At 47.2% G+C, this 24,775-nt stretch overlaps 1 protein-coding gene across 1 annotated transcript in view; it reads right to left on the bottom strand.

Moving 5' to 3' along the window:
* Nucleotides 1-24,775, bottom strand: part of LOC139369935 (kinesin heavy chain-like) — a 134,148-nt gene that overhangs the window by 36,683 nt on the left and 72,690 nt on the right. Inside the window, exons 6-15 of the mRNA XM_071109219.1 lie at nucleotides 22,039-22,094; nucleotides 21,819-21,906; nucleotides 21,176-21,300; nucleotides 18,607-18,711; nucleotides 16,664-16,812; nucleotides 15,875-16,028; nucleotides 9,605-9,883; nucleotides 9,350-9,418; nucleotides 1,332-1,538; nucleotides 839-985 (exon numbers count right to left, since the gene is read on the bottom strand). Of these exons, the coding sequence (XP_070965320.1) occupies nucleotides 839-985; nucleotides 1,332-1,538; nucleotides 9,350-9,418; nucleotides 9,605-9,883; nucleotides 15,875-16,028; nucleotides 16,664-16,812; nucleotides 18,607-18,711; nucleotides 21,176-21,300; nucleotides 21,819-21,906; nucleotides 22,039-22,094 (1,379 nt within the window). The remainder of the gene's footprint in view (nucleotides 1-838; nucleotides 986-1,331; nucleotides 1,539-9,349; nucleotides 9,419-9,604; nucleotides 9,884-15,874; nucleotides 16,029-16,663; nucleotides 16,813-18,606; nucleotides 18,712-21,175; nucleotides 21,301-21,818; nucleotides 21,907-22,038; nucleotides 22,095-24,775) is intronic.

Here is a 24,775-nt window from a genome sequence, read left to right as displayed (position 1 = left end):
AAAGCCCCTTAAATTGACATTGAATTGAAATTGAATTGAGAGAGAGGCAGAGAGAGGCAGAGAGAGGCAGAGAGACGGAGAGAGAGGCAGAGAGAGGGAGAGAGAGGCAGAGAGAGACAGAGAGAGGCAGAGAGAGGCAGAGAGAGGCAGAGAGAGGCAGAGAGAGGCAGAGAGAGGGAGATAAAAGGAGGAGGGATAGGTCAAACATTTATAAAAACACATCTATTATGTTGACAGTAATTTAGCAGACGACATCGCCGAAACGAAGCGCGACGGAGAGTGTAAGCACATCAATAACAATCTAAATGGGATAACAGTGTTGTTGTTGACAGAGAACTCTGCTCTCTCTCTCTCTCTCTCTCTCTCTCTCTGCCTCTCTCTGCCTCTCTCTCTGCCTCTCTCTCTCTCTCTCTGACATCTGGTTTGATGTTCTTTCGCTGACGGCCTTAGAAAACAAAACTTCAAAGTAATGTCTTTCTAACTAGAAAAAGATGAAGTCATATGTTGACGTAAGAGTCTCAGGACATCTGTTTAGACTTTCAGATCATAATGAAATAGACACATGGACAGGGGAACTAGCCTCCACCTCCAGTCTTCTAGGATAGGGTTTCCCAGAATACAGCTCTCTCCTAGATCAGCATCATAGATCAGCAGTCCTACTCTTTTTGAATATGGGCGTACATGCCGTAACCTTGGTGACAGCAGACGTACCAGCTTGATGTTCTTGTTGTTAAAGTAAAAGTAAAGTTTTAAGTTTCAAGAATCAACGGTCAAGTAGTAACAGTTAATTGAAGTCAGAAGTCATATGTTTACAGCTAAAGTAGAGTATGGTACGGACCAGTTTGATGTCCTTGTTGCCCACGATGGCGCTGAACTCAGAAAGGTCCCTCGTCAGGCCGTTGAGAACCTCAGCGATGCGTTTCCTCTGATGAACACTCACTTCCTGTAGACGACACAAGTCCGCCTCGATACGCATCAGGTGGGCCTGGGGGAAAAGAAGAAGAAGAAGAAGAAGAAGAAGAAATGATTAGTATTTTTCATTTCTCCCAAACCCCCACATACACACCCACCAAAGGAGTAAAGGAGGGGAGGGAGGGAGCACAGAGGGAGCACAGAGGGGGAGCACAGAGGGAGCACAGTCAGCTACCATAGAATGACCAATAGATGGATGGATGGACGGATGGAGGAACAAATGCATGGATGGATGGATGGATGGATGGATGGATGAACGGATGGATGGATGAACAGATGGATGGATATCGTTGGATGGATGGATGGATTTTAATTTGAATTATTTTCACAGGGAATAAAGGTATAGAGGTATAGCCTACCATTTTCTTGGCCAGTTCCTCAGCCAGTAGTTTGTTCTGCAGACTCTTGTCCTCCACCTCCTGGCTCTTCTGATCGTAGTTAACAGCCAGCTCCTCCAAGGCCTGCAGAACCTCCCTGACCTCCGCCTTGGCAACCTCACTCTCCATCTGCAGCCTGCCAAGGTCCACAGACACCTTCTCACTGTCCCCACGGGATGAGGCAAGGAGCTGGGACAGAAACAGAGAAACAGACAGCCCCGTCAGACAAAACCCAGCTCCCCCAGACACCTTCTCACTGTCCCCAGGGGACGAGGCAAGGAGCTGGGAGAGAAACAGAGAAACAGACAGCCCCGTCAGACAAAACCCAGCTCCCCCAGACAACTTCTCACTGTCCACAGGGGACGAGGCAAGGAGCTGTGTACGGTTCTGTTCTGCTTTTCTTGTGTTATTTTTCTTTGTGTTCTCGATCGTAGTCCTGTCTTTCATTTTTGTTCATCGATTTCACCTGGTCTCATCAGCTCCCTATTTAGTTCAGTTCTTTCTCTTTGTATGGTTGTGAGGTATTGTTTGTTTTTGACTGCCTACCTGTGTTTGACCGTTGCCTGCGACCACGATTCCTACCTTCTGCGACGGCTTAATAAACATCTGCCCCACACTGCGTTTGAATCTACACCTTTTTCTCCCTGAGAATTCATTACAGCCTGGGAGATTGTCGTGTGGTGAATATCATTAATGTGTTTGTTATTTTATAAAATAATGACAGACCAAGTTCAATTATTACGCAATTAAATTAATCATATAACAATTAATTAAGTAGTAATCTGGGGCACCACAAAGTTATTTAAAGAGTTACTATCTCCCGACTAAACTCTAAAGATATAAAAATATCTCTTGCATCAGTCACAGTCAATTCATGAATTCTTATTTACCTTATCAGTCTCATTCTGAATGTCACAAAAAATCATTGGATATCTGCATGAACCCCCGCATAAATTATGAATCAGCGATATACAAATTGGCTTAATTATTTATTTACTAACTAAATAATCACACAGAATTACATAAACACACAAACAGGATAGCTTACACATTGATTAATATGCAATGAAAAGTCCCTAGTGGACTAAACCAATATGACTGGCTTGTTACACAAAATGGCGGACTCAACAGAGAGACAAAGGAATTCCACTATCGTACAGCTGATAAATATGCTCATGGACATGTGAATACTTTGCACATGAATGGCTGCTCATTCAAAAGAATTGCAATGTACACATTTACGCGTGTATGTCTTTGCTGTCTCTCTGTTGAAAACACATGATCCATCTACGGGGAGTAAATCGACAGAAAGTCTCTGGTTGTGTAAATCTCTGGTTGTCCACCAGAGGTCACTTTGTCCTTTGTAGCTCTACCTTCTCTGTCTCGGGGGTGTCTGTTAAACCGGTTCTTCCAGAGGAAGTGTTCGTTAGAATGGATCTTTCAGAGTACCACCCGGTGGTTCTCTGTAGAGTTTACTAGACTAGAGTACTTAAACAGCTGAATGTTCTTGTTTAGTCTTCTTCTTCGAGAGAGAGAGAGAGAGAGTCTCAGAGTTTCTAACCATTTCGTACCTTTCAGATCTAACGCTGTTGGTCACGCTGGTCTAATGTAGAGCTAGAACCAATTTACACGCCCGTAGAATCCGGGCAATGTACTGGTCTCTAGAGATTTAAATTCCTACCATTTCAACGTGCAGCCACGCTCCATGTTTTTTCTGGTTTGGTAGAATCTAATCATTCATGACGTCCGGTTCAACACCGTCTGCCTGCTTGGTCTGATATGTCCATTCTTCACGAGGGGTATGTCTACATAATATCTGTGCTCACGTGGGCGTGGTCACTGACTGGGAAGAACTTTCATATGATTTTTATTTACTCACTTACAAGGCTAATATCACATTTCATCTTCTCACAAATAGTTTCATATTTAATCCTATAAATTCCACAACATTTAGAAGTAAACCTGACAATTGGGAAATGTACACTTTCAGAGATACAGTTATGTTGTTCTACGGTCTTTAATGACATCACCAAATCGTAATGAATTCCACAGGATTGTTCTTTAAATACCCACGGACCATTCAAATGTTTGGATTACAGAAATATTGTTTTATTATCCAATCTTGGATGTCACAGCAATACAAAATCTCTCTCTGTTGTGACAAAGGGATTTTTAACTTCCATTTCTGCAGAGTGGAACAGAGAGAGTTCCTGCAGGTATTTACAACTGTCATAAAACGGACAATTTAGAGAGAGGGAAAGAGGGAGAGAGGGAGATAGAGAGAGGGAGGTAGGGAGGGAGGTGTGGGAGGGAGTGTAGGGAGGGAGGGAGGGAGGGAGGGAGGGAGGGAGGGAGGGAGGGAGGGAGAGGAAGATAGATAGAGAGAGGGAGAGAGGGAGAGAGGGGGAGAGGGAGAAAGAGAGAGGGAGGGAGGGAGGGAGGGAGGGAGGGAGGGAGGGAGGGAGGGAGGGAGGAAGATAGGGAGGGAGGGAGGGAGGGAGGGAGGGAGGGAGGGAGGGAGGGAGGGAGGGAGGGAGGGAGGGAGGGAGGGAGGGAGGGAGATAGAGAGAGAGAGGAAGATAGATAGAGAGGGGGAGGGAGGGAGATAGATAGAGAGAGGAAGGGAGGGAGAGAGATAGATAGAGAGAGGGAGGGAGAGAGGGAGATAGATAGAGAGAGGGAGGGAGGGAGAGAGAGGGAGAGAGGGAGGGAGGGAGAGAGAGGGAGATAGAGAGAAATAGTTAGAGGGAGATAGAGAGAGAAATAAATATAGAGGGAGAGAGAGAAAGACAAATGAAGAACCACAAGCCCAGCGGCTCACACCCCCTCTGAGCACCCCCCCTGTCAGCCACCCTGATAGCCCTTCTGACAACCCCCTCACACCCACTGAGGACAAACACAAGACGCAGATTGTACTACTTATGGACTCAAATGGGAAATATATAGAAGAAAAAAACCCACAGTGTGTCTAAACTCTGGTGTCCAAATACCCAGCGCGCCCTCGACCTTCTGTCTGAGGACCAACTAGGTTCACCCAGCCACATAATAATACACACGGCACAAACGACCTGAGAGCACAGCAGGAAAGGGTGGCCACAGCACTGAAGGGAGTGATTGAAAAGGCTTCTTCTACTTTCCCCAACGCACAAGTGGTTATCTCCACCCTGCTACCACGAAAAGACTTCCACCCTGCCACAATACAGCGGGTAAACGCAAGTATTTCCCGTGACTGTGCCTCAAAACCAAATGTTTTCCTGGCCCACCACTCCACCCTGGACTTGAACAGCCTCTATGACCAGGTCCACCTCTACAAGGCAGCAGTGCCCACCTTTCCCCGGACTCTAAAGGACATCGCTCTCAAACGTATCCCCAACACTTCACACAGGAGCAACAGATCACTAAACACCCCACCCAGACCAGCAAGACACCCTCCCAGACCTGCAGGACCCCCCCCTGGACCTACACACAGAGGACCCACGCCAAGAGGAATTACATCCAGACCACAGTACACCCAGACACATCCACACCCCCACCCCAACCAATCAACACCCCCCCCCCCCCCCCCCCCCCCCCCCACGTCAACCATGCCCACACCCCATTTAGGCCCCCTCAGATCAGACCTATGCCACTCCTGCCCACCCCATGCACCCCACCCCCGCAAAGACGGCCTCAACATGGAAGCCACACATACGCCCAGGTAGTGAGCGGGCAAACAGTCCCAACCCCCACTCTCACACTCGCCCAAGCCAATGGCATGTACCAGATGCTCAGCAGGCTCTGCTCACACTTACTGGCCTGAGGCCAAACCACGACCAACAACATTGGACCCTCTATGGAACAAAAAGCCTTCACTATATCATCCTGGAATATCCAAGGCCTGAGGTCATCTGCCTTTGGCCTAAAGAGCAGGAACCTGGACTTCACCAAAGAAATCGGTAATACAGACATTGTCATCCTGCAAGAAACCTGGTATAGAGGAGACGGACCCACTGGTTGCCCTCTAGGTTACAGAGAGCTGGTAGTCCCATCCACCAAACTACCAGGTGTGAAACAGGGAAGGGACAGGGGGTATGCTAATTTGGTATAGAGCAGACCTAACTCACTCCATTAAATTAATCAAAACAGGAACATTCTACATTTGGCTAGAAATTCAAAAGGAAATAATCCTAACAGAGAAAAATGTCCTCCTGTGTGCTACCTATATCCCCCCACTAGAATCCCCATATTTTAATGAAGACAGCTTCTCCATCCTGGAGGGGGAAATCAATCATTTCCAGGCCCAGGGACATGTACTAGTCTGTGGAGACCTAAATGCCAGAACCGGGCAAGAACCTGACACCCTCAGCACACAGGGGGACAAACACCTGCCTGGAGGTGACAGCATTCCCTCCCACATATGCCCCCCTAGGCACAACTATGACAACATAACCAACAAAAACGGGTCACAACTCCTGCAGCTCTGTCGCACGCTGGGTATGTACATAGTCAACGGTAGGCTTCGAGGGGACTCCTATGGTAGGTACACCTATAGCTCATCTCTTGGCAGTAGTACTGTAGACTACTTTATCAATGACCTCAACCCAGAGTCTCTCAGAGCGTTCACAGTCAGCCCACTGACACCCCTATCAGACCACAGCAAAATCACAGTCTACTTAAACAGAGCAATACTCAATCATGAGGTATCAAAGCCAAAGGAACTGAGTAACATTAAGAAATGCTATAGATGGAAGGAATGCAGTTTGGAAACCTACCAAAAAACAATTAGGCAACAACAAATTCAATCCCTTCTAGACAATTTCCTGGGTAAAACGTTCCACTGTAATAGTGAAGGTGTAAACTTGGCAGTAGAAAATCTTAACAGTATATTTGACCTCTCAGCTTCCCTATCAAATCTAAAAATCTCAAATAGAAAACCGAAGAAAATGAACAATAATGACAAATGGTTTGATGAAGAATGCAAAAATCTAAGAAAGAAATTGAGAAACCTGTCCAACCAAAAACATAGAGACCCGGAAAACCTGAGTCTACGCCTTCACTATGGTGAATCACTAAAACAATACAGAAATACACTACGGAAAAAGAAGGAACAGCATGTCAGAAATTAGCTCAATGTAATTGAAGAATCCATAGACTCTAACCACTTCTGGGAAAATTGGAAAACACTAAACAAACAACAACACGAAGAATTATCTATCCAAAATGGAGATGTATGGGTAAACCACTTCTTCAAACTTTTTGGCTCTATAACAAAGAATAAAGAGCAAAAACATATACATGATTAAATACAGATCTTAGAATCAACTATTAAAGACTACCAGAACCCACTGGATTCTCCAATTACATTGAATGAGTTACAGGACAAAATAAAAACCCTCCAACTCAAAAAGGCCTGTGGTGTTGATGGTATCCTCAATGAAATGATCAAATATACAGACAACAAATTCCAATTGGCTATACTTAAACTCTTTAACATCATCCTTAGCTCTGGCATCTTCCCCAATATTTGGAACCAAGGACTGATCACCCCAATCCACAAAAGTGGAGACAAATTTGACCCCAATAACTACCGTGGAATATCTCAACAGTAACCTTGGGAAAATCCTCTGCATTATCATTAACAGCAGACTCGTACATTTCCTCAATGAAAACAATGTACTGAGCAAATGTCAAATTGGCTTTTTACCAAATTACCGTACAACAGACCATGTATTCACCCTGCACACCCTAATTGACAACCAAACAAACCAAAACAAAGGCAAAGTCTTCTCATGCTTTGTTGATTTCAAAAAAGCCTTCGACTCAATTTGGCATGAGGGTCTGCTATACAAACTGATGGAAAGTGGTGTTGGGGGTAAAACATACGACATTATAAAATCCATGTACACAAACAACAAGTGTGCGGTTAAAATTGGCAAAAAACACACACATTTCTTCACACAGGGTTGTGGGGTGAGACAGGGATGCAGCTTAAGCCCCAACCCTCTTCAACATATATATCAACGAATTGGCGCGGGCACTAGAAAAGTCTGCAGCACCCTGCCTCACCCTACTAGAATCCGAAGTCAAATGTCTGCTGTTTGCTGATGATCTGGTGCTTCTGTCACCAACCAAGGAGGGCCTACAGCAGCACCTAGATCTTATGCACAGATTCTGTCAGACCTGGGCCCTGACAGTAAATCTCAGTAAGACCAAAATATTGGTGTTCCAAAAAAGGTCCAGTCACCAGGACCACAAATACAAATTCCATCTAGACACTGTTGCCCTAGAGCACACAAAAAACCTGGCCTTGGCCTAAACATCAGCGCCACAGGTAACTTCCACAAAGCTGTGAACGGTCTGAGAGACAAGGCAAGAAGGGCATTCTATGCCATCAAAAGGAACATACATTTCAACATACCAATTAGGATTTGGCTAAAAATACTTGAATCAGTCATAGAGCCCATTGCCCTTTATGGTTGCGAGGTCTGGGGTCCGCTCACCAACCAAGACTTCACAAAATGGGACAAACACCAAATTGAGACTCTGCATGCAGAAATATCCTCTGTGTACAACGTAAAACACCAAATAACGCATGCAGAGCAGAATTAGGCCGATACCCACTAATCATCAAAATCCAGAAAAGAGCCGTTAAATTCTATAACCACCTAAAAGGAAGCGATTCCCAAACCTTCCATAACAAAGCCATCACCTACAGAGAGATGAACCTGGAGAAGAGTCCCCTAAGCAAGCTGGTCCTGTGGCTCTGTTCACAAACACAAACACACCCTACAGAGCCCCAGGACAACAGCACAATTAGACCCAACCAAATCATGAGAAAACAAAAAGATAATTACTTGACACATTGGAAAGAATTAACAAAAAAACAGAGCAAACTAGAATGCTATTTGGCCCTACACAGAGAGTACACAGCGGCAGAATACCTGACCACTGTGACTGACCCAAAATTAAGGAAAGCTTTGACTATGTACAGACTCAGTGAGCATAGCCTTGCTATTGAGAAAGGCCACCGTAGGCAGACATGGCTCTCAAGAGAAGACAGGCTATGTGCTCACTGCCCACAAAATGAGGTGGAAACTGAGCTGCACTTTCTAACCTCCTGCCCAATGTATGACCATATTAGAGAGACATACTTCCCTCAGATTACACAGATTCACAAAGAATTTGAAATTAATCCTGATTTTGATAAACTCCCATATCTACTGGGTGAAATACCACAGTGTGACATCACAGCAGTAATATGTGTGACCTGTTACCACAAGAAAAGGGCAACAAGTGAAGAACAAACAACATTATAAATACAACCCATATTTATGTTGATTTATTTTCCCTGTTGTACTTTAACCATTTGTACATCGTTACAACACTATATATATTACAACACTGTCTATATAACAACACTGTATATATACATAATATGACATCTGTAATGTCTTTATTATTTTGGCACTTCTGTGAGTGTAATGTTTACTGTTAATTTGTATTGTTTATTTCACTTTTGTATATTATCTACATCACTTGCTTTGGTAATGTTAACATATGTTTCCCATGCCAATAAAGCCCCTTAAATTGAATTGAGAGAGAGGGGGGGGGGGGAGGAAGGAAGGAAGGAAGGAAGGAAGGAAGGAAGGAAGGAAGGAAGGAAGGAAGGAAGGAAGGAAGGAAGGAAGGAAGGAAGGAAGGAAGGAAGGAAGGAAGGAAGGAAGGAAGGAAGGAGAGCGAGAGGGAGAGAGAGGGAGATAGAGAGAGAAAGATATATATATATATACTGTATATAAACAGAGGGAGAGAGAGAGAGAGAGAGAGGGAGGAAGGAAGGAAGTTAGAGAGAGTGAGAGAAAGATATATAGAGAGATGGAGATATAGAGATAGAGTAAGATAGATAGGGTAAAAGAGGAAATAAAGACAATGTACCTCTTCCTCTGGAGGGATCTAGGAAGATAGAGGAAGATACTGTGGAGAGATAGAGGAAGATAGATGAGGAAATAGATACTGTCTGCTACCTCTTCCTGGTCCAGCATCTGTTCCTTCAGCTTCTCTACCAGCTGACTCTGCTGGTTGATCTCATCGTCCTGTGTAGACACACACACACACACACACACACACACACACACACAACAAAAAAACAGGTATGTTGTACAGAGCCTTATGGGTAAAATTGTTCATCATGCATCTCCATCAGAGACAAACACACTCTATTTATGTCACATCAAACACAAACTTCACTAGCAAGTTTCATTGTGTGTCTGAACCCTGACCTTGTCATCCAGCTGTTTGTAGAGTTTGCGTATTTCCTCCTCGTACTTCTGTCTCTCCTCCTCTGAAATCCTGATCACAATGGAAGAGGAACTGTCTTCTCTGGGGAGTCGACTCAGACTGGAAGAGGAACTGTCTTCTCTGGGGAGTCGACTCAGACTGGAAGAGGAACTGTCTTCTCTGGGGAGTCGACTCAGACTGGAAGAGGAACTGTCTTCTCTGGGTATCAGACACTTAACCGGCACAGCCCCAGGACTCGACAGATCCAGCTCAGGAACCTCCTCACCTGGTGTGGGTCAGTGGATCATGAAGAGGGCAGACCACATTGGGGGAGATATACTGTGTGTGTGTGTGTGTGTGTGTGTGTGTGTGTGTGTGTGTGTGTGTGTGTGTGTGTGTGTGTGGGGGGGGGGGGTGTGTGTGTGTGTGTGTGTCTATAATATACATGTGTGTGTTCTCCTCAACAAACTAGCCCATTGAGGGTAATGAGTGAGAGTAGTGAATTACATTAGGTATGCTCTGTGGATTAACTGACAGGTCTCTGCCCTGTGGATTAACTGACAGGTCTCTGCTCTGTGGATTAACTGACAGGTCTCTGCCCTGTGGATTAACTGACAGGTCTCTGCTCTGTGGATTAACTGACAGGTCTCTGCCCTGTGGATTAACTGACAGGTCTCTGCTCTGTGGATTAACTGACAGCTCTGCCCTGTGGATTAACTGACAGGTCTGCCCTGTGGATTAACTGACAGGTCTCTGCTCTGTGGATTAATTGACAGGTCTCTGCTCTGTGGATTAACTGACAGCTCTGCCCTGTGGATTAATTGACAGGTCTCTGCTCTGTGGATTACTAAAATATAAGAACGCATAAAACTCTTATTTTCGGCTGGCATTATGGCAGCGCAAGTGTCAAAGGCACATTCGTTGTCAATGTTGACCTGTTAAAGCCAGCGTTGTGCTATTTTCAAACTGTTGCGCAAGGATTGGTAATTCACCAGTGTTGTTCTGTACATCAGGTCACTTGCGCTTAGATGGGAGGGTTGGAAATATCTTAGGTGTTTCCTTAAAAACGTGATCCAACGTGCTAATTTCAGGCAGCTCAGGTAAGGATATTTAAGACTAACCAAAAGCTGGTTTAGGAGGTAAAGCAGTTGATTATGGCATGAATTTTGACAGAGGAATCGCAGACTTTCCAGTTGTGGAACACAAGAGATGTGCTTTTGTTGCCTGTATAATTCCTATTTAGAAACATAACAAACTAAGTCCCCCCCACCCCCATTTAGCTTTATTAAAATATCATGCCCGAGAGGTGCAAAACAGTGAGCTGACATTCCCAGTTTGTTATTATATGCCCACGGGGAGCAATAATGGTGCCTGTAAGTGTATTTAGTCAGAGCCTAATTAAAGCGATGTTGTTTTGTTTTGTTTCATTAAGAACTATTCGCTCTCTTCTCAGGTCGTGTCAATCATGAATGGAATCTCGCTTATTGATCATGTTCGGAATGTCCATGCTCAGCCATAATGGAATTTACAGTAGACCTAACCCCTATATCAGAGTGAATGCTATGTAGACCTAGCCCCTATATCAGTGTAAACACTATGTAGACCTAGCCCCTATATCAGAGTGAATGCTATGTAGACCTAGCCCCCTATATCAGTATGAATGCTATGTAGACATAGCCCCTATATCAGTGTGAATGCTATGTAGACATAGCCCCTATATCAGTGTGAATGCTATGTAGACCTAGCCCCTATATCAGTGTGAATGCTATGTAGACCTAGCCCCCTATATCAGTATGAATGCTATGTAGACCTAGCCCCCTATATCAGCATTAATGCTATGTAGACATAGCCCCTATATCAGTGTGAAGGCTATGTAGACCTAGCCCCTATATCAGTGTGAATGCTATGTAGACCTAGCCCCTATATCAGTATTACCTAGCCCCTATATCAGTGTGAATGCTATGTAGACCTAGCCCGTATATCAGTGTGAATGCTATGTAGACCTAGCCCCTATATCAGTGTGAATGCTATGTAGACCTAGCCCCCTATATCAGTGTGAATGCTATGTAGACCTAGCCCCCTATATCAGTGTGAATGCTATGTAGACCTAGCGCCTATATTAGTGTGAATGCTATGTAGATCTAGCCCCTATATCAGTGTGAATGCTATGTAGACCTAGCCCCCTATATCAGTGTGAATGCTATGTAGACCTAGCCCCCTATATCAGTGTGAATGCTATGTAGATCTAGCCCCTATATCAGTGTGAATGCTATGTAGACCTAGCCCCTATATCAGTGTGAATGCTATGTAGACCTAGCCCCCTATATAAGTGTGAATGCTATGTAGACCTAGCCCCTATATCAGTGTGAATGCTATGTAGACCTAGCCTCCTATATCAGTGTGAATGCTATGTAGACCTAGCCTCCTATATCAGTGTGAATGCTTTGTAGACATAGCCCCTATATCAGTGTGAATGCTATGTAGACCTAGCCTCCTATATCAGTGTGAATGCTATGTAGACCTAGCCTCCTATATCAGTGTGAATGCTATATAGACCTAGCCCCCTATATCAGTGTGAATGCTATGTAGATCTAGCCCCTATATCAGTGTGAATGCTATGTAGATCTAGCCCCTATATCAGTGTGAATGCTATGTCGACCTAGCCCCCTATATCAGTGTGAATGCTATGTAGACCTAGCCACCTATATCAGTGTGAATGCTATGTAGATCTAGCCCCTATATTAGTGTGAATGCTATGTAGACCTAGCCCCCTATATCGGTGTGAATGCTATGTAGACCTATCCTCCTATATCAGTGTGAATGCTATGTAGACCTAGCCCCTATATCAGTGTGAATGCTATGTAGACCTAGCCCCCTATATCAGTGTGAATGCTATGTAGACCTAGCCTCCTATATCAGTGTGAATGCTATGTAGACCTAGCCCCTATATCAGTGTGAATGCTATGTAGACCTAGCCTCCTATATCAGTGTGAATGCTATGTAGACCTAGCCTCCTATATCAGTGTGAATGCTATGTAGATCTAGCCCCTATATCAGTGTGAATGCTATGTAGACCTAGCCTCCTATATCAGTGTGAATGCTATGTAGACCTATCCTCCTATATCAGTGTGAATGCTATGTAGACCTAGCCCCTATATCAGTGTTAATGCTATGTAGACCTAGCCCCCTATATCAGTGTGAATGCTATGTAGACCTAGCCCCCTATATCAGTGTGAATGCTATGTAGATCTAGCCCCTATATCAGTGTGAATGCTATGTAGATCTAGCCCCTATATCAGTGTGAATGCTATGTAGACCTAGCCCGCTATATCAGTGTGAATGCTATGTAGACCTAGCCCCCTATATCATTGTGAATGCTATGTAGACCTAGCCCCTATATCAGTGTGAATGCTATGTAGACCTAGCCCCTATATCAGTGTGAATGCTATGTAGACCTAGCCCCCTATATCAGTGTGAATGCTATGTAGACCTCGCCCCCTATATCAGTGTGAATGCTATGTAGACCTAGCCCCTATATCACTGTGAATGCTATGTAGACCTAGCCTCCTATATCAGTGTGAATGCTATGTAGACCTAGCCCCCTATATCAGTGTGAATGCTATGTAGACCTAGCCCCCTATATCAGTGTGAATGCTATGTAGATCTAGCCCCTATATCAGTGTGAATGCTATGTAGATCTAGCCCCTATATCAGTGTGAATGCTATGTAGACCTAGCCCGCTATATCAGTGTGAATGCTATGTAGACCTAGCCCCCTATATCAGTGTGAATGCTATGTAGACCTAGCCCCTATATCAGTGTGAATGCTATGTAGACCTAGCCCCCTATATCAGTGTGAATGCTATGTAGACCTAGCCCCCTATATCAGTGTGAATGCTATGTAGACCTAGCCCCTATATCACTGTGAATGCTATGTAGACCTAGCCTCCTATATCAGTGTGAATGCTATGTAGACCTAGCCCCCTATATCAGTGTGAATGCTATGTAGACCTAGCCCCCTATATCAGTGTGAATGCTATGTAGATCTAGCCCCTATATCAGTGTGAATGCTATGTAGATCTAGCCCCTATATCAGTGTGAATGCTATGTAGACCTAGCCCGCTATATCAGTGTGAACGCTATGTAGACCTAGCCCCCTATATCAGTGTGAATGCTATGTAGACCTAGCCCCTATATCAGTGTGAATGCTATGTAGACCTAGCCTACTATATCAGTGTGAATGCTATGTAGACCTAGCCCCCTATATCAGTGTGAATGCTATGTAGACCTAGCCTCCTATATCAGTGTGAATGCTATGTAGACCTAGCCACCTATATCAGTGTGAATGCTATGTAGATCTAGCCCCTATATCAGTGTGAATGCTATGTAGACCTAGCCCCTATATCAGTGTGAATGCTATGTAGACCTAGCCTCCTATATCAGTGTTAATGCTATGTAGACCTAGCCTCCTATATCAGAGTGAATGCCATGTAGACCTAGCCTCCTATATCAGTGTTAATGCTATGTAGACCTAGCCCCTATATCAGTGTTAATGCTATGTAGACCTAGCCTCCTATATCAGTGTGAATGCTATGTAGACCTAGCCTCCTATATCAGTGTGAATGCTATGTATATATTTACATATTGAAGCTTTGCAATTACTTAGAACAATGTGGAATGCAAACTGGTTAAAGTTAACACGTACCAAAGATGGGATAGGTCTACATTTTGTGTTTTTGTTTCTGTAAGCTGTTTTTAACACAATATAATGGACTAACATTGGAGTTGATTCCAAGGCATTACACCAAAGACCGTAAATACACAACTTGAAGCAAACACATATTTACCCATGGAGAACGTTCTGATTGGCCAGTGAGTGTCAAGCGTCAACACACCTACAACTTAGGTTACGGGGTTAATTCTGCGTGGCTACGGGGTTAATTCCACATGGCTACAGGGTTAATTCTGCGTGGCTACAGGGTTAATTCCGCGTGGCTACAGGGTAAATTCCGCGTGGCTACAGGGTTAATTCCACATGGCTACAGGGTTAATTCCGCGTGGCTACAGGGCTAATTCCGCGTGGCTATAGGGTTAATTCCGCATGGCTACAGGGTTAATTGCACAAGGTTACGCAGTTTAAAAACAAACAACTCAAAGGTTAAAAGTTAAGGCATTCATTTTGAGTGGTTAAGGTTAGGACTATGGTTCGGGGAAGGCTCTGCAAACCAACAGACCTCATACCATCAAGTATCATCAAGAGCGTAGCGCAGTGGTCTGAGCATCACAAGTCCCAGTGCTAGGCAACAGTGCTGTGGTCTGAGCATCACGGGTCCCAGTGCAACAGCACAGTGGTCTGAGCATCACGGGTCCCAGTGCAACAGCACAGTGGTCTGAGCATCACGGGTCCCAGTGCTAGGCAACAGTGCTGTGGTCTGAGCATCACGGGTCCCAGTGCTAGGCAACAGCGCAGTGGTCTGAGCATCACGGGTCCCAGTGCAACAACACAGTGGTCTGAGCATCACGGGTCCCAGTGCTAGGCAACAGTGCAGTGGTCTGAGTATCACAGGTCCCAGTGCTAGGCAACAGCGCAGTGGTCTGAGCATCACGGGTCCCAGTGCAACAACACAGTGGTCTGAGCATCACGGATCCCAGTGCTAGGCAACAGCGCAGTGGTCTGAGCATCACGGGTCCCAGTGCTAGGCAACAGTGCTGTGGTCTGAGCATCACGGGTCCCAGTGCTAGGCAACAGCGCAGTGGTCTGAGCATCACGGGTCCCAGTGCTAGGCAACAGCGCAGTGGTCTGAGCATCACGGGTCCCAGTGCTAGGCAACAGCGCAGTGGTCTGAGCATCACGGGTCCCAGTGCAACAGCACAGTGGTCTGAGCATCACGGGTCCCAGTGCAACAGCACAGTGGTCTGAGCATCACGGGTCCCAGTGCAACAGCACAGTGGTCTGAGCATCACGGGTCCCAGTGCAACAGCACAGTGGTCTGAGCATCACGGATCCCAGTACAACAGCACAGTGGTCTGAGCATCACGGGTCCCAGTACAACAGCACAGTGGTCTGAGCATCACGGGTCCCAGTGCTGGGCAACAGGAAGGCGGATATCAACGTTCTCAGGACCTTTTCAAACGCCCAAAATGGACATCTATTTCTAGTGATCGGGCTATTTATTGTGTGTGAGTGTATACCTGTGTATTCGTGCTCTGTGTGTGTGTGTGTGTGTGTGTGTGTGTGTGTGTGCTACTTGACGTGCCTGTTCCGTGGGAGGCCTCCCCGTTTCTCCATTGGTTCAGCTCAGCCTCCAGTCTCTGGACCGTCTCCTTCATCACCCTGTTCTTCTCCTTCTCCTTCTCGTACTTCTTCTTCCACTGTTCTGCTGTCAGCTCCAGGTTGACCGAGGCCTTGTTCCTGATGGTCTTAGCTCTGGGTGGGGAGAAGAGAAACACAATTCGATCAATTCCACATAGCAATAACAATAACAATTATATTTGATTCAAACTTCATTGGTCCCCACAGGGAAATTCGTTGTGCAGCCAGCAGGTTTTAAAATTAATAAAAACTCGTTAAAAAGCAACAGTATTATTAATAGTTTTCCCCCCCCCATGGTTTAATAAAGTCACCGAATGGTTTGGGGTATTGTAAATTACTAATACTTTCATTTACACTGACTCCACAGAGATGTTTGTACCAGTGGAGGCTCCTCCAGGGAGGCACGGGAGGACCGGTGCAGGCTCCACAGAGGAGGCACGGGAGGACCGGTGGAGGCTCCACAGAGGAGGAAGATGTTTGTACCAGAGGAGGCTCCTCAGAGGAGGAAGATGTTTGTACCAGTGGAGGCTCCACAGAGGAGGAAGATGTTTGACCAGAGGAGGCTCCACAGAGGAGGAAGATGTTTGACCAGAGGAGGCTCCTCAGAGGAGGAAGATGTTTGACCAGAGGAGGCTCCACAGAGGAGGAAGATGTTTGACCAGAGGAGGCTCCACAGAGGAGGAATGGGTGACTGTGAACAGTGTGTGTGTGTGTGTGTGTGTGTGTGTGTGTGTGTGTGTGTGTATTACCGTTGTCCGAACATGAGTGTGGACTTGGTCTCCTGGTCGTTGTAGCTGGATGGAGAGCAGCAGATGAACATGGTGGTTCTACAGTTTCCCCCTAGAGAGTCCTGCAGGATACGGGTCATCTTACTGTCACGGTACGGGACATGGGTCTTCTATAGGGGGGAGAGGGATGGAGGGGCAGAAGGGAGGGAGAGAGAGAGAGAGGGGGGGGAGAGAGAGGGAGAGAGAGAGAGGAGGGAAGAGAGGGGGGGAGAAAGCAAGAGAGAGAGAGAGAGAGAGAGAGAGAGGGGGAGAGAGTGGGGGGGAAGAGTGGGGGGGAAGAGAGAGAGAGAGAGAGAGAGAGAGAGAGAGAGGTAGAATGGGGAGAGAGAGAGAGGAGAGAGAGGGGGAGAGGGAGAGAGAGAGAGAGAGAGAGAGGGGGGAGAGAAAGAAGAGAGAGCGAGAGAGAGAGAGAGAGAGAGAGAGAGAGGGGGGGAGAAAGAAGAGAGAGAGAGAGGAGAGAGAGGGGGAGAGGGAGAGAGAGAGAGAGAGAGAGAGAGAGAGAGAGAGAGAGAGGGAGAGAGAGAGAGACAGAGTGAGGGGAGAGAGAGAGAGAGAGAGAGGGGGGGGAGAAAGAAGAGAGAGAGAGAGAGGGGAGAGAGAAAGAGTGAGGGGAGAGAGAGAGAGAGAGAGAGAGAGAGAGAGGGTTGGGGAGAGAAAGAAGAAAGCAAACTTGAATCGCTGAACCAAACACAGGTAGCTACAGAATAACTCTCCTCATCATGGGGTCCAGTGTCCAGTTAACTAATTAGAACATATATTGTGTGGGGGGGGGGAGACGACACTGAAGTTACAGGGGGGGAGGACGACACTGGACTTACAGGGGGGGAGGACGACACTGGACTTACAGGGGGGAGGACGACACTGGACTTACAGGGGGGACGACACTGGACTTACAGGAGGACGACACTGGACTTACAGGAGGGAGGACGACACTGGACTTACAGGGGGGAGGACGGCACTGGACTTACAGGGGGGAGGACGACACTGGACTTACAGGGAGGACGACACTGGACTTACAGGGGGAGGACGACACTGGACTTACAGGGGGGAGGACGACACTGGACTTACAGGGGGGAGGACGACACTGGACTTCCAGGGAGGACGACACTGGACTTACAGGGGGGAGGACGACACTGGACTTACAGGGGGGACGACACTGGACTTACAGGGGGGAGGACGACACTGGACTTACAGGGGGGACGACACTGGACTTACAGGGTGGACGACACTGGACTTACAGGGGGGAGGACGACACTGGACTTACAGGGACGACGACACTGGACTTACAGGGGGGAGGACACTGGACTTACAGGGGGGAGGACGACACTGGACTTACAGGGGGGAGGACGACACTGGACTTACAGGGGGGAGGACGACACTGGACTTACAGGGGGGACGACACTGGACTTACAGGGGGGAGGACACTGGACTTACAGGGGGGACGACACTGGACTTACAGGAGGGAGGACGACACTGGACTTACAGGGGGGAGGACGACACTGGACTTACAGGGAGGACGACACTGGACTTACAGGGGGGAGGACGACACTGGACTTACAGGGGGGAGGACGACACTGGACTTACAGGGGGGACGACACTGGACTTACAGGGGGGAGGACACTGGACTTACAGGGGGGAGGACGACACTGGACTTACAGGGGGGAGGACGACACTGGACTTACAGGGGGGGAGGACGACACTGGACGACACTGGACAGGGGGGGGGGGGGGGGGGAGAGATGACGCTGCCCTGTGTGTGTGTGTGTGTGTGTGTGTGTGTGTGTGTGTGTGTGTGTGTGTGTGTGTGTGTGTGTGTGTGCGTGCGTGCGTGCGTGCGTGCGTGCGTGCGTGCGTGCGTGCGTGCGTGTGTGTGTGTGTGTGTGTGTGGGAGAGAACTAGACTTACATTTCCTTCGGCCAGAGCAGAGATGACGTTGCCCAGTGAAGACAGTGACTTGTTAATGTTCTTAGCTTCCTCCAACACAGCTCCCTCTGCTCCTGTCTTACTGACCTGGGGGAATATATCATATATCCAACACAGCTCCCTCTGCTCCTGTCTTACTGACCTGGGGAAATATATCATATATCCAACACAGCTACCTCTGCTCCTGTCTTACTGACCTGGGGAAATATATCATATATCCAACACAGCTACCTCTGCTCCTGTCTTACTGACCTGGGGAAATATATCATATATCCAACACAGCTACCTCTGCTCCTGTCTTACTGACCTGGGGAAATATATCATATATCCAACACAGCTACCTCTGCTCCTGTCTTACTGACCTGGGGAAATATATCATATATCCAACACAGCTACCTCTGCTCCTGTCTTACTGACCTGGGGAAATATATCATATATCAAACACAGCTCCCTCTGCTCCTGTCTTACTGACCTGGGGAAATATATCATATATCAAACACAGCTCCCTCTGCTCCTGTCTTACTGACCTGGGGAAATATATCATATATCAAATCTGATCTGGTCATGTATAAGGAAGGACACTACAAACACATACAGATACAGGAGATTATGCACCAGACTCATACACGCTGTACAGATACACAGAAACAGACTCATACACGCTGTACAGATACACAGAAACAGACTCATACACGCTGTACAGATACACAGAAACAGACTCATACACGCTGTACAGATACACAGAAACAGACTCATACACGCTGTACAGATACACAGAAACAGACTCATACACGCTGTCCAGATACACAGAAACAAACTCATACACGCTGTGCAGATACACAGAAACAGACTCATATATGCCTCATGTCCCTCAGGAGACTGAATAGATTTGGAATGGGTCCTCAGATCTTCAGAAAGCTATACAGCTGCACCATCGAGAGCATCCTGACCGGTTGCATCGCCGCCTGGTATGGCAACTGCTCGGCATCTGACCGCAACGTGCTACAGAGGGTAGTGCGTAGGGCCCAGTACATCACTGGGGCCAAGCTTCCTGCCATCCAGGACCTCAGTACCAGGCGGTGTCAGAGGAAGGCCCTAAAAATTGTCAAAGACTCCAGCCACCCTAGTCATAGACTGTTCTCTCTGCTACCGCATGGCAAGCGGTAACGGATATCCAAGTCCAGGTCCAAGAGGCTTCTAAACAGCTTCTACCCCCAAGCCATAAGACTCCTGAACACCTAATCAAATGGCTACCCAGACTATTTACATTGCTCCCCCCCCTTTTTTTGTTACACTGCTGCTACTCGCTGTTTATTATCTATTATCTATGCGTAGTCCCTTTACCCCAACCTGCATATTACCTCACACTAGCCTCTGCTTCCTGGTTAACGCTACTCCATTACCACACTAGCCTCTGCTTCCTGGTTAAAGCTAGTTCATTACCACACTAGCCTCTACTTCCTGGTTAAAGCTACTCCATTACCACACTAGCCTCTGCTTCCTGGTTAACGCTAGTCCATTACCACACTAGCCTCTGCTTCCTGGTTGAAGCTAGTTCATTACCACACTAGCCTCTGCTTCTTGGTTAAAGCTAGTTCATTACCACACTAGCCTCTATTTCCTGGTTAACGCTACTCCATTACCACACTAGCCTCTACTTCCTGGTTAACACTACTCCATTACCACACTAGCCTCTACTTCCTGGTTAAAGCTAGTCCATTACCACATTAGCCTCTGCTTCCTGGTTAACGCTAGTCCATTACCACACTAGCCTCTGCTTCCTGGTTAAAGCTAGTTCATTACCACACTAGCCTCTACTTCCTGGTTAACGCTACTCCATTACCACACTAGCCTCTGCTTCCTGGTTGAAGCTAGTTCATTACCACACTATCCTCTGCTTCCTGGTTAAAGCTAGTTCATTACCACACTAGCCTCTGCTTCCTGGTTAAAGCTACTCCATTACCACACTAGCCTCTACTTCCTGGTTAACGCTAGTTCATTACCACACTAGCCTCTATTTCCTGGTTAACGCTACTCCATTACCACACTAGCCTTTACTTCCTGGTTAACGCTAGTCCATTACCACACTAGCCTCTGCTTCCTGGTTAACGCTACTCCATTACCACACTAGCCTCTGCTTCCTGGTTAACGCTAGTCCATTACCACACTAGCCTCTGCTTCCTGGTTAACGCTAGTCCATTACCACACTAGCCTCTGCTTCCTGGTTAACGCTACTCCATTACCACACTAGCCTCTGCTTCCTGGTTAACGCTACTCCATTACCACACTAGCCTCTGCTTCCTGGTTAAAGCTAGTTCATTACCACACTAGCCTCTGCTTCCTGGTTAAAGCTACTCCATTACCACACTAGCCTCTGCTTCCAGGCCTTTGACCACCGAACATTCAAATTGTTTAAACGCCACCGTTCATCAACACCCAGCAGTTGATCAAAGTTCATTATGGTGTGTCTTGTCCTTTACCGTCTCACTCCCAGCCAGGGAAAATAGGTCCCCTGGGGTCTATTTAGTGAACGCATGTAGTGAACTCTTACCTTCTCACTCCCAGCCAGATCCACTAGGTAGAGCTTCCCACACAGTTTCTGCTCTGTCTCCACGTGTTCCTGTTTAATGTTGATCAGGAAGATACTGTGACTCCTGGAGCTGTGCTCATTCATATCTGGAGAGAGGGGAGAAAAGAGGAGAAGAAGAGAGGAGAAGAGAGGAGAAGAGGGGAGAAGAGAAGAGAGGAGAAGAGAGGAGAAGAGAAGAGAGGAGAAGAGGAGAGAGGAGGAGACGGGAGAGGGGAGGAGAAGAGGGGAGAAGAGAAGAGAGGAGAAGAGAGGAGAAGATGGAAGTGGGGAGGAGAAGAGGGGAGAAGAGAAGAGAGGAGAAGATGGGAGAGGGGAGAAGAGAGAAGGAGAGAAAAGAAGAGAGAAGGAGAGGGGAGAAGAGGGGAGAAGAGAAGAGGAGAAAATAGGAGAGGAGAAGAGGGGAGAGAAGAGAGGAGAAGAGAGGAGAAGAGGAGAAGAAAAGATAGTAACAGAGGCAGCAACAGAGGTAGTAACAGAGTTGGCAGCAGAGATAGTAAACCAATATGACAGATCCCCCCCCCAGACACTATAGAAGAATCTGCAGAGTTTCTCTACAGACTTACACTTCACGCTATACAATATACTAAGTGTCATTTGGACTTACTGGTGACAGCTACATGGCGGTTGGCTTTTCCCTCGTCAATAACATCCATCACCTCCTCTGGGCAGGAGACAAAACGCTCAGTGCAGCCCTGAGAGACAATTCAACAAATGACAGTCAAAAAAGTTAGCATTGGGAAGATGACACGTCTCTAATGTAGAAACCATCATAGATGGTCAGTTAACATTAAATCATCACCTCAGCTGATGAAAGCCTGACTCACCTTCACATAGGGAACCCTGTGCTTGTCCTCATGTACTGCCAGGTTAGTCTTCGTCACTGAGAGAGATGGACAGAAGAAGAGATGAGTACTTTTGGAGATTTTACTTTCATATCTAGCCAAAGGCCCAAAACAGTCAAATTGATTTTAAATCAAAATGTATTTAAAGTGTACTTCCCAAACACAGACACATCACACATACAGAGAGAAACAAGAGTTCATTACAGTGCATGAACAACCACAGAACAGGAGAGCAACAACTCCTAAAGTCTGGCATAGACCACCTGTTGCTGCTCTGACTGTCTCCCTCAGGCCTCCTCAGGCCTCCCTCAGACCTCCTCAGGCCTCCTCAGGCCTCCCTCAGTTCTCCCTCAGGCCTCCTTAGTTCTCCCTCAGGCCTCCTCAGGCCTCCTCAGGCCTCCCTCAGGCCTCCCTCAGGCCTCCCTCAGTCCTCCCTCAGGCCTCCTCAGGCCTCCCTCAGGCCTCCTCAGGCCTCCCTCAGGCCTCCCTCAGGCCTCCCTCAGGCCTCCTCAGGTCTCCCTCAGGCCTACCTCAGGCCTCCTCAGGCCTCCTCAGGCCTCCCTCAGGCCTCCCTCAGGCCTCCCTCAGGCCTCCTCAGGCCTCCCTCAGGCCTCCCTCAGGCCTCCCTCAGGCCTCCCTCAGGCCTCCCTCAGGCCCAGAATGTCAACTCAATTTGACTTAAACAGAAAATGTACGGTACAGCAAACCGGTACAAATCTCCTTCTGGACAAGACCGAGGGGCGGCTGGGGACATGACAGGACCGAGGGGCGGCTGGGGACATGACAGGACCGAGGGGCGACTGGGGACATGTACGTAGGAAGTTACTTTATGTTTCAGGCTTGTATTTTTGATGAGAGGTGATTTTAAATCTGTTCAGATTTAAGTCAAGGCTGTGTTCCCTCTCAGAGGTTTGTGTGTGTCTCTACCAGGACTGGTGCTTCTCTGACTCCCCAGACTCTGGACTGGTCAACCTGGGTTAATTTCAACTGGAAACTTACAGACAAAGCAGACACTCATTCTGGACAGGACAGAGGGACGGCTGGGGACATGACAGGACAGAGGGACGGGCGGCTGAGGACATGACAGGATAGAGGGACGGACGGCTGGGGACATGACAGGACAGACGGACGGCTGGGGACATGACAGGACAGAGGGACGGGTGGCTGGGGACATGACAGGACAGAGGGACGGGTGGCTGGGGACATGATAGGACAGAGGGACGGGTGGCTGGGGACATGACAGGACAGAGGGACGGCTGGGGACATGACAGGACAGAGGGACGGGTGGCTGGGGACATGATAGGACAGAGGGACGGGTGGCTGGGGACATGACAGGACAGACGGACGGCTGGGAACATGACAGGACAGAGGGACGGGTGGCTGGGGACATGACAGGACAGAGGGACGGGTGGGGACATGACAGGACAGAGGGACGAACAGATGGGGACATGACAGGACAGAGGGACGGATGGCTGGGGACATGACAGGATAGAGAGAAGGCTGGGGACATGACAGGACAGAGAGACGGCTGGGGACATGACAGGACAGAGGGACGGGCGGCTGGGGACATGACAGGATAGAGAGACGGCTGGGGACATGACAGGACAGAGAGACGGCTGGGGACATGACAGGATAGAGGGACGGCTGGGGACATGACAAGACAGAGGGACGGCTGGGGACATGACAGGACAGAGGGACGGCTGGCTGGGGACATGACAGGATAGAGAGACGGCTGGGGACATGACAGGACAGAGAGACGGCTGGGGACATGACAGGACAGAGGGACGGCTGGCTGGGGATATGACAGGACAGAGGGTAGGATTGAATGGCGGGAACCCGGATATCGAGATTTACCGGGATTTACTGCCCATTTCCCAATATAAATAACAAGTAGTAATCGTTCAATTATAATAAATGATTTACAGTATATGAAGAGCATGGCTGTTGGTGGAATTAAATTCCTCTGTTTTAATACCCAATTAAAATCAAACACTCAAACACTGTCAATTCATAAGAATTTGTATGACCCTTATTTGTATAAAATGGACAGAGCCCAGTCTTAAAGTCAACCAGCAGCGTTTATTCTCGAGAGTACTGTCCATTACACATTTTACCACAGGTTATAAACTGAAAATGACGTCATTAGTTTTAGTACCAGCCCGTGCCATCTCCGCTCCAGTACAAAGGCTGTATGGTTCTCACATCGTCTCTCCCTATTAAGATAATATATGACCGAGCCAAGGCCAGCTTGTGTAGATAAGCATTCTAGCCAGACTGGCTATAAGTTAATTCATTTCTACCAAGGTACAGACAGTCATTGTTCTAATTCTTGATTATATTTACACACATTATATTCAGTACTAGGATTAGAAAGAAAATTCATACATATACAGTAACATAATAGTATTCGGATTAGTACATATACAGTAACATAATAGTATTCTGATTAGTCAGTCCTGATTGAAATGTATACATAATTAGTCATCATTGATAAAAATTCCCTTAACAATGGCGTTAAATGATATGCCATGTCTAGATCAAGCTTCTCTGCATGATGAATCAAAGCTCAGGATGGAGACAGACAGCCCATCTCAGTGTGGAGCACCGTTCCATAGAGGATGGAGACAGACAGCCCATCTCAGTGTGGAGCACCGTTCCATAGAGGATGGAGACAGACAGCCCATCTCAGTGTGGAGCACCGTTCCATAGAGGATGGAGA

This window comes from Oncorhynchus clarkii, chromosome 17 (assembly GCF_045791955.1).
Source record: "Oncorhynchus clarkii lewisi isolate Uvic-CL-2024 chromosome 17, UVic_Ocla_1.0, whole genome shotgun sequence".
In the NCBI taxonomy this organism is placed as follows: Eukaryota; Metazoa; Chordata; class Actinopteri; order Salmoniformes; family Salmonidae; genus Oncorhynchus; species Oncorhynchus clarkii.
This window is presented reverse-complemented; position numbering and strand designations above follow the sequence as displayed.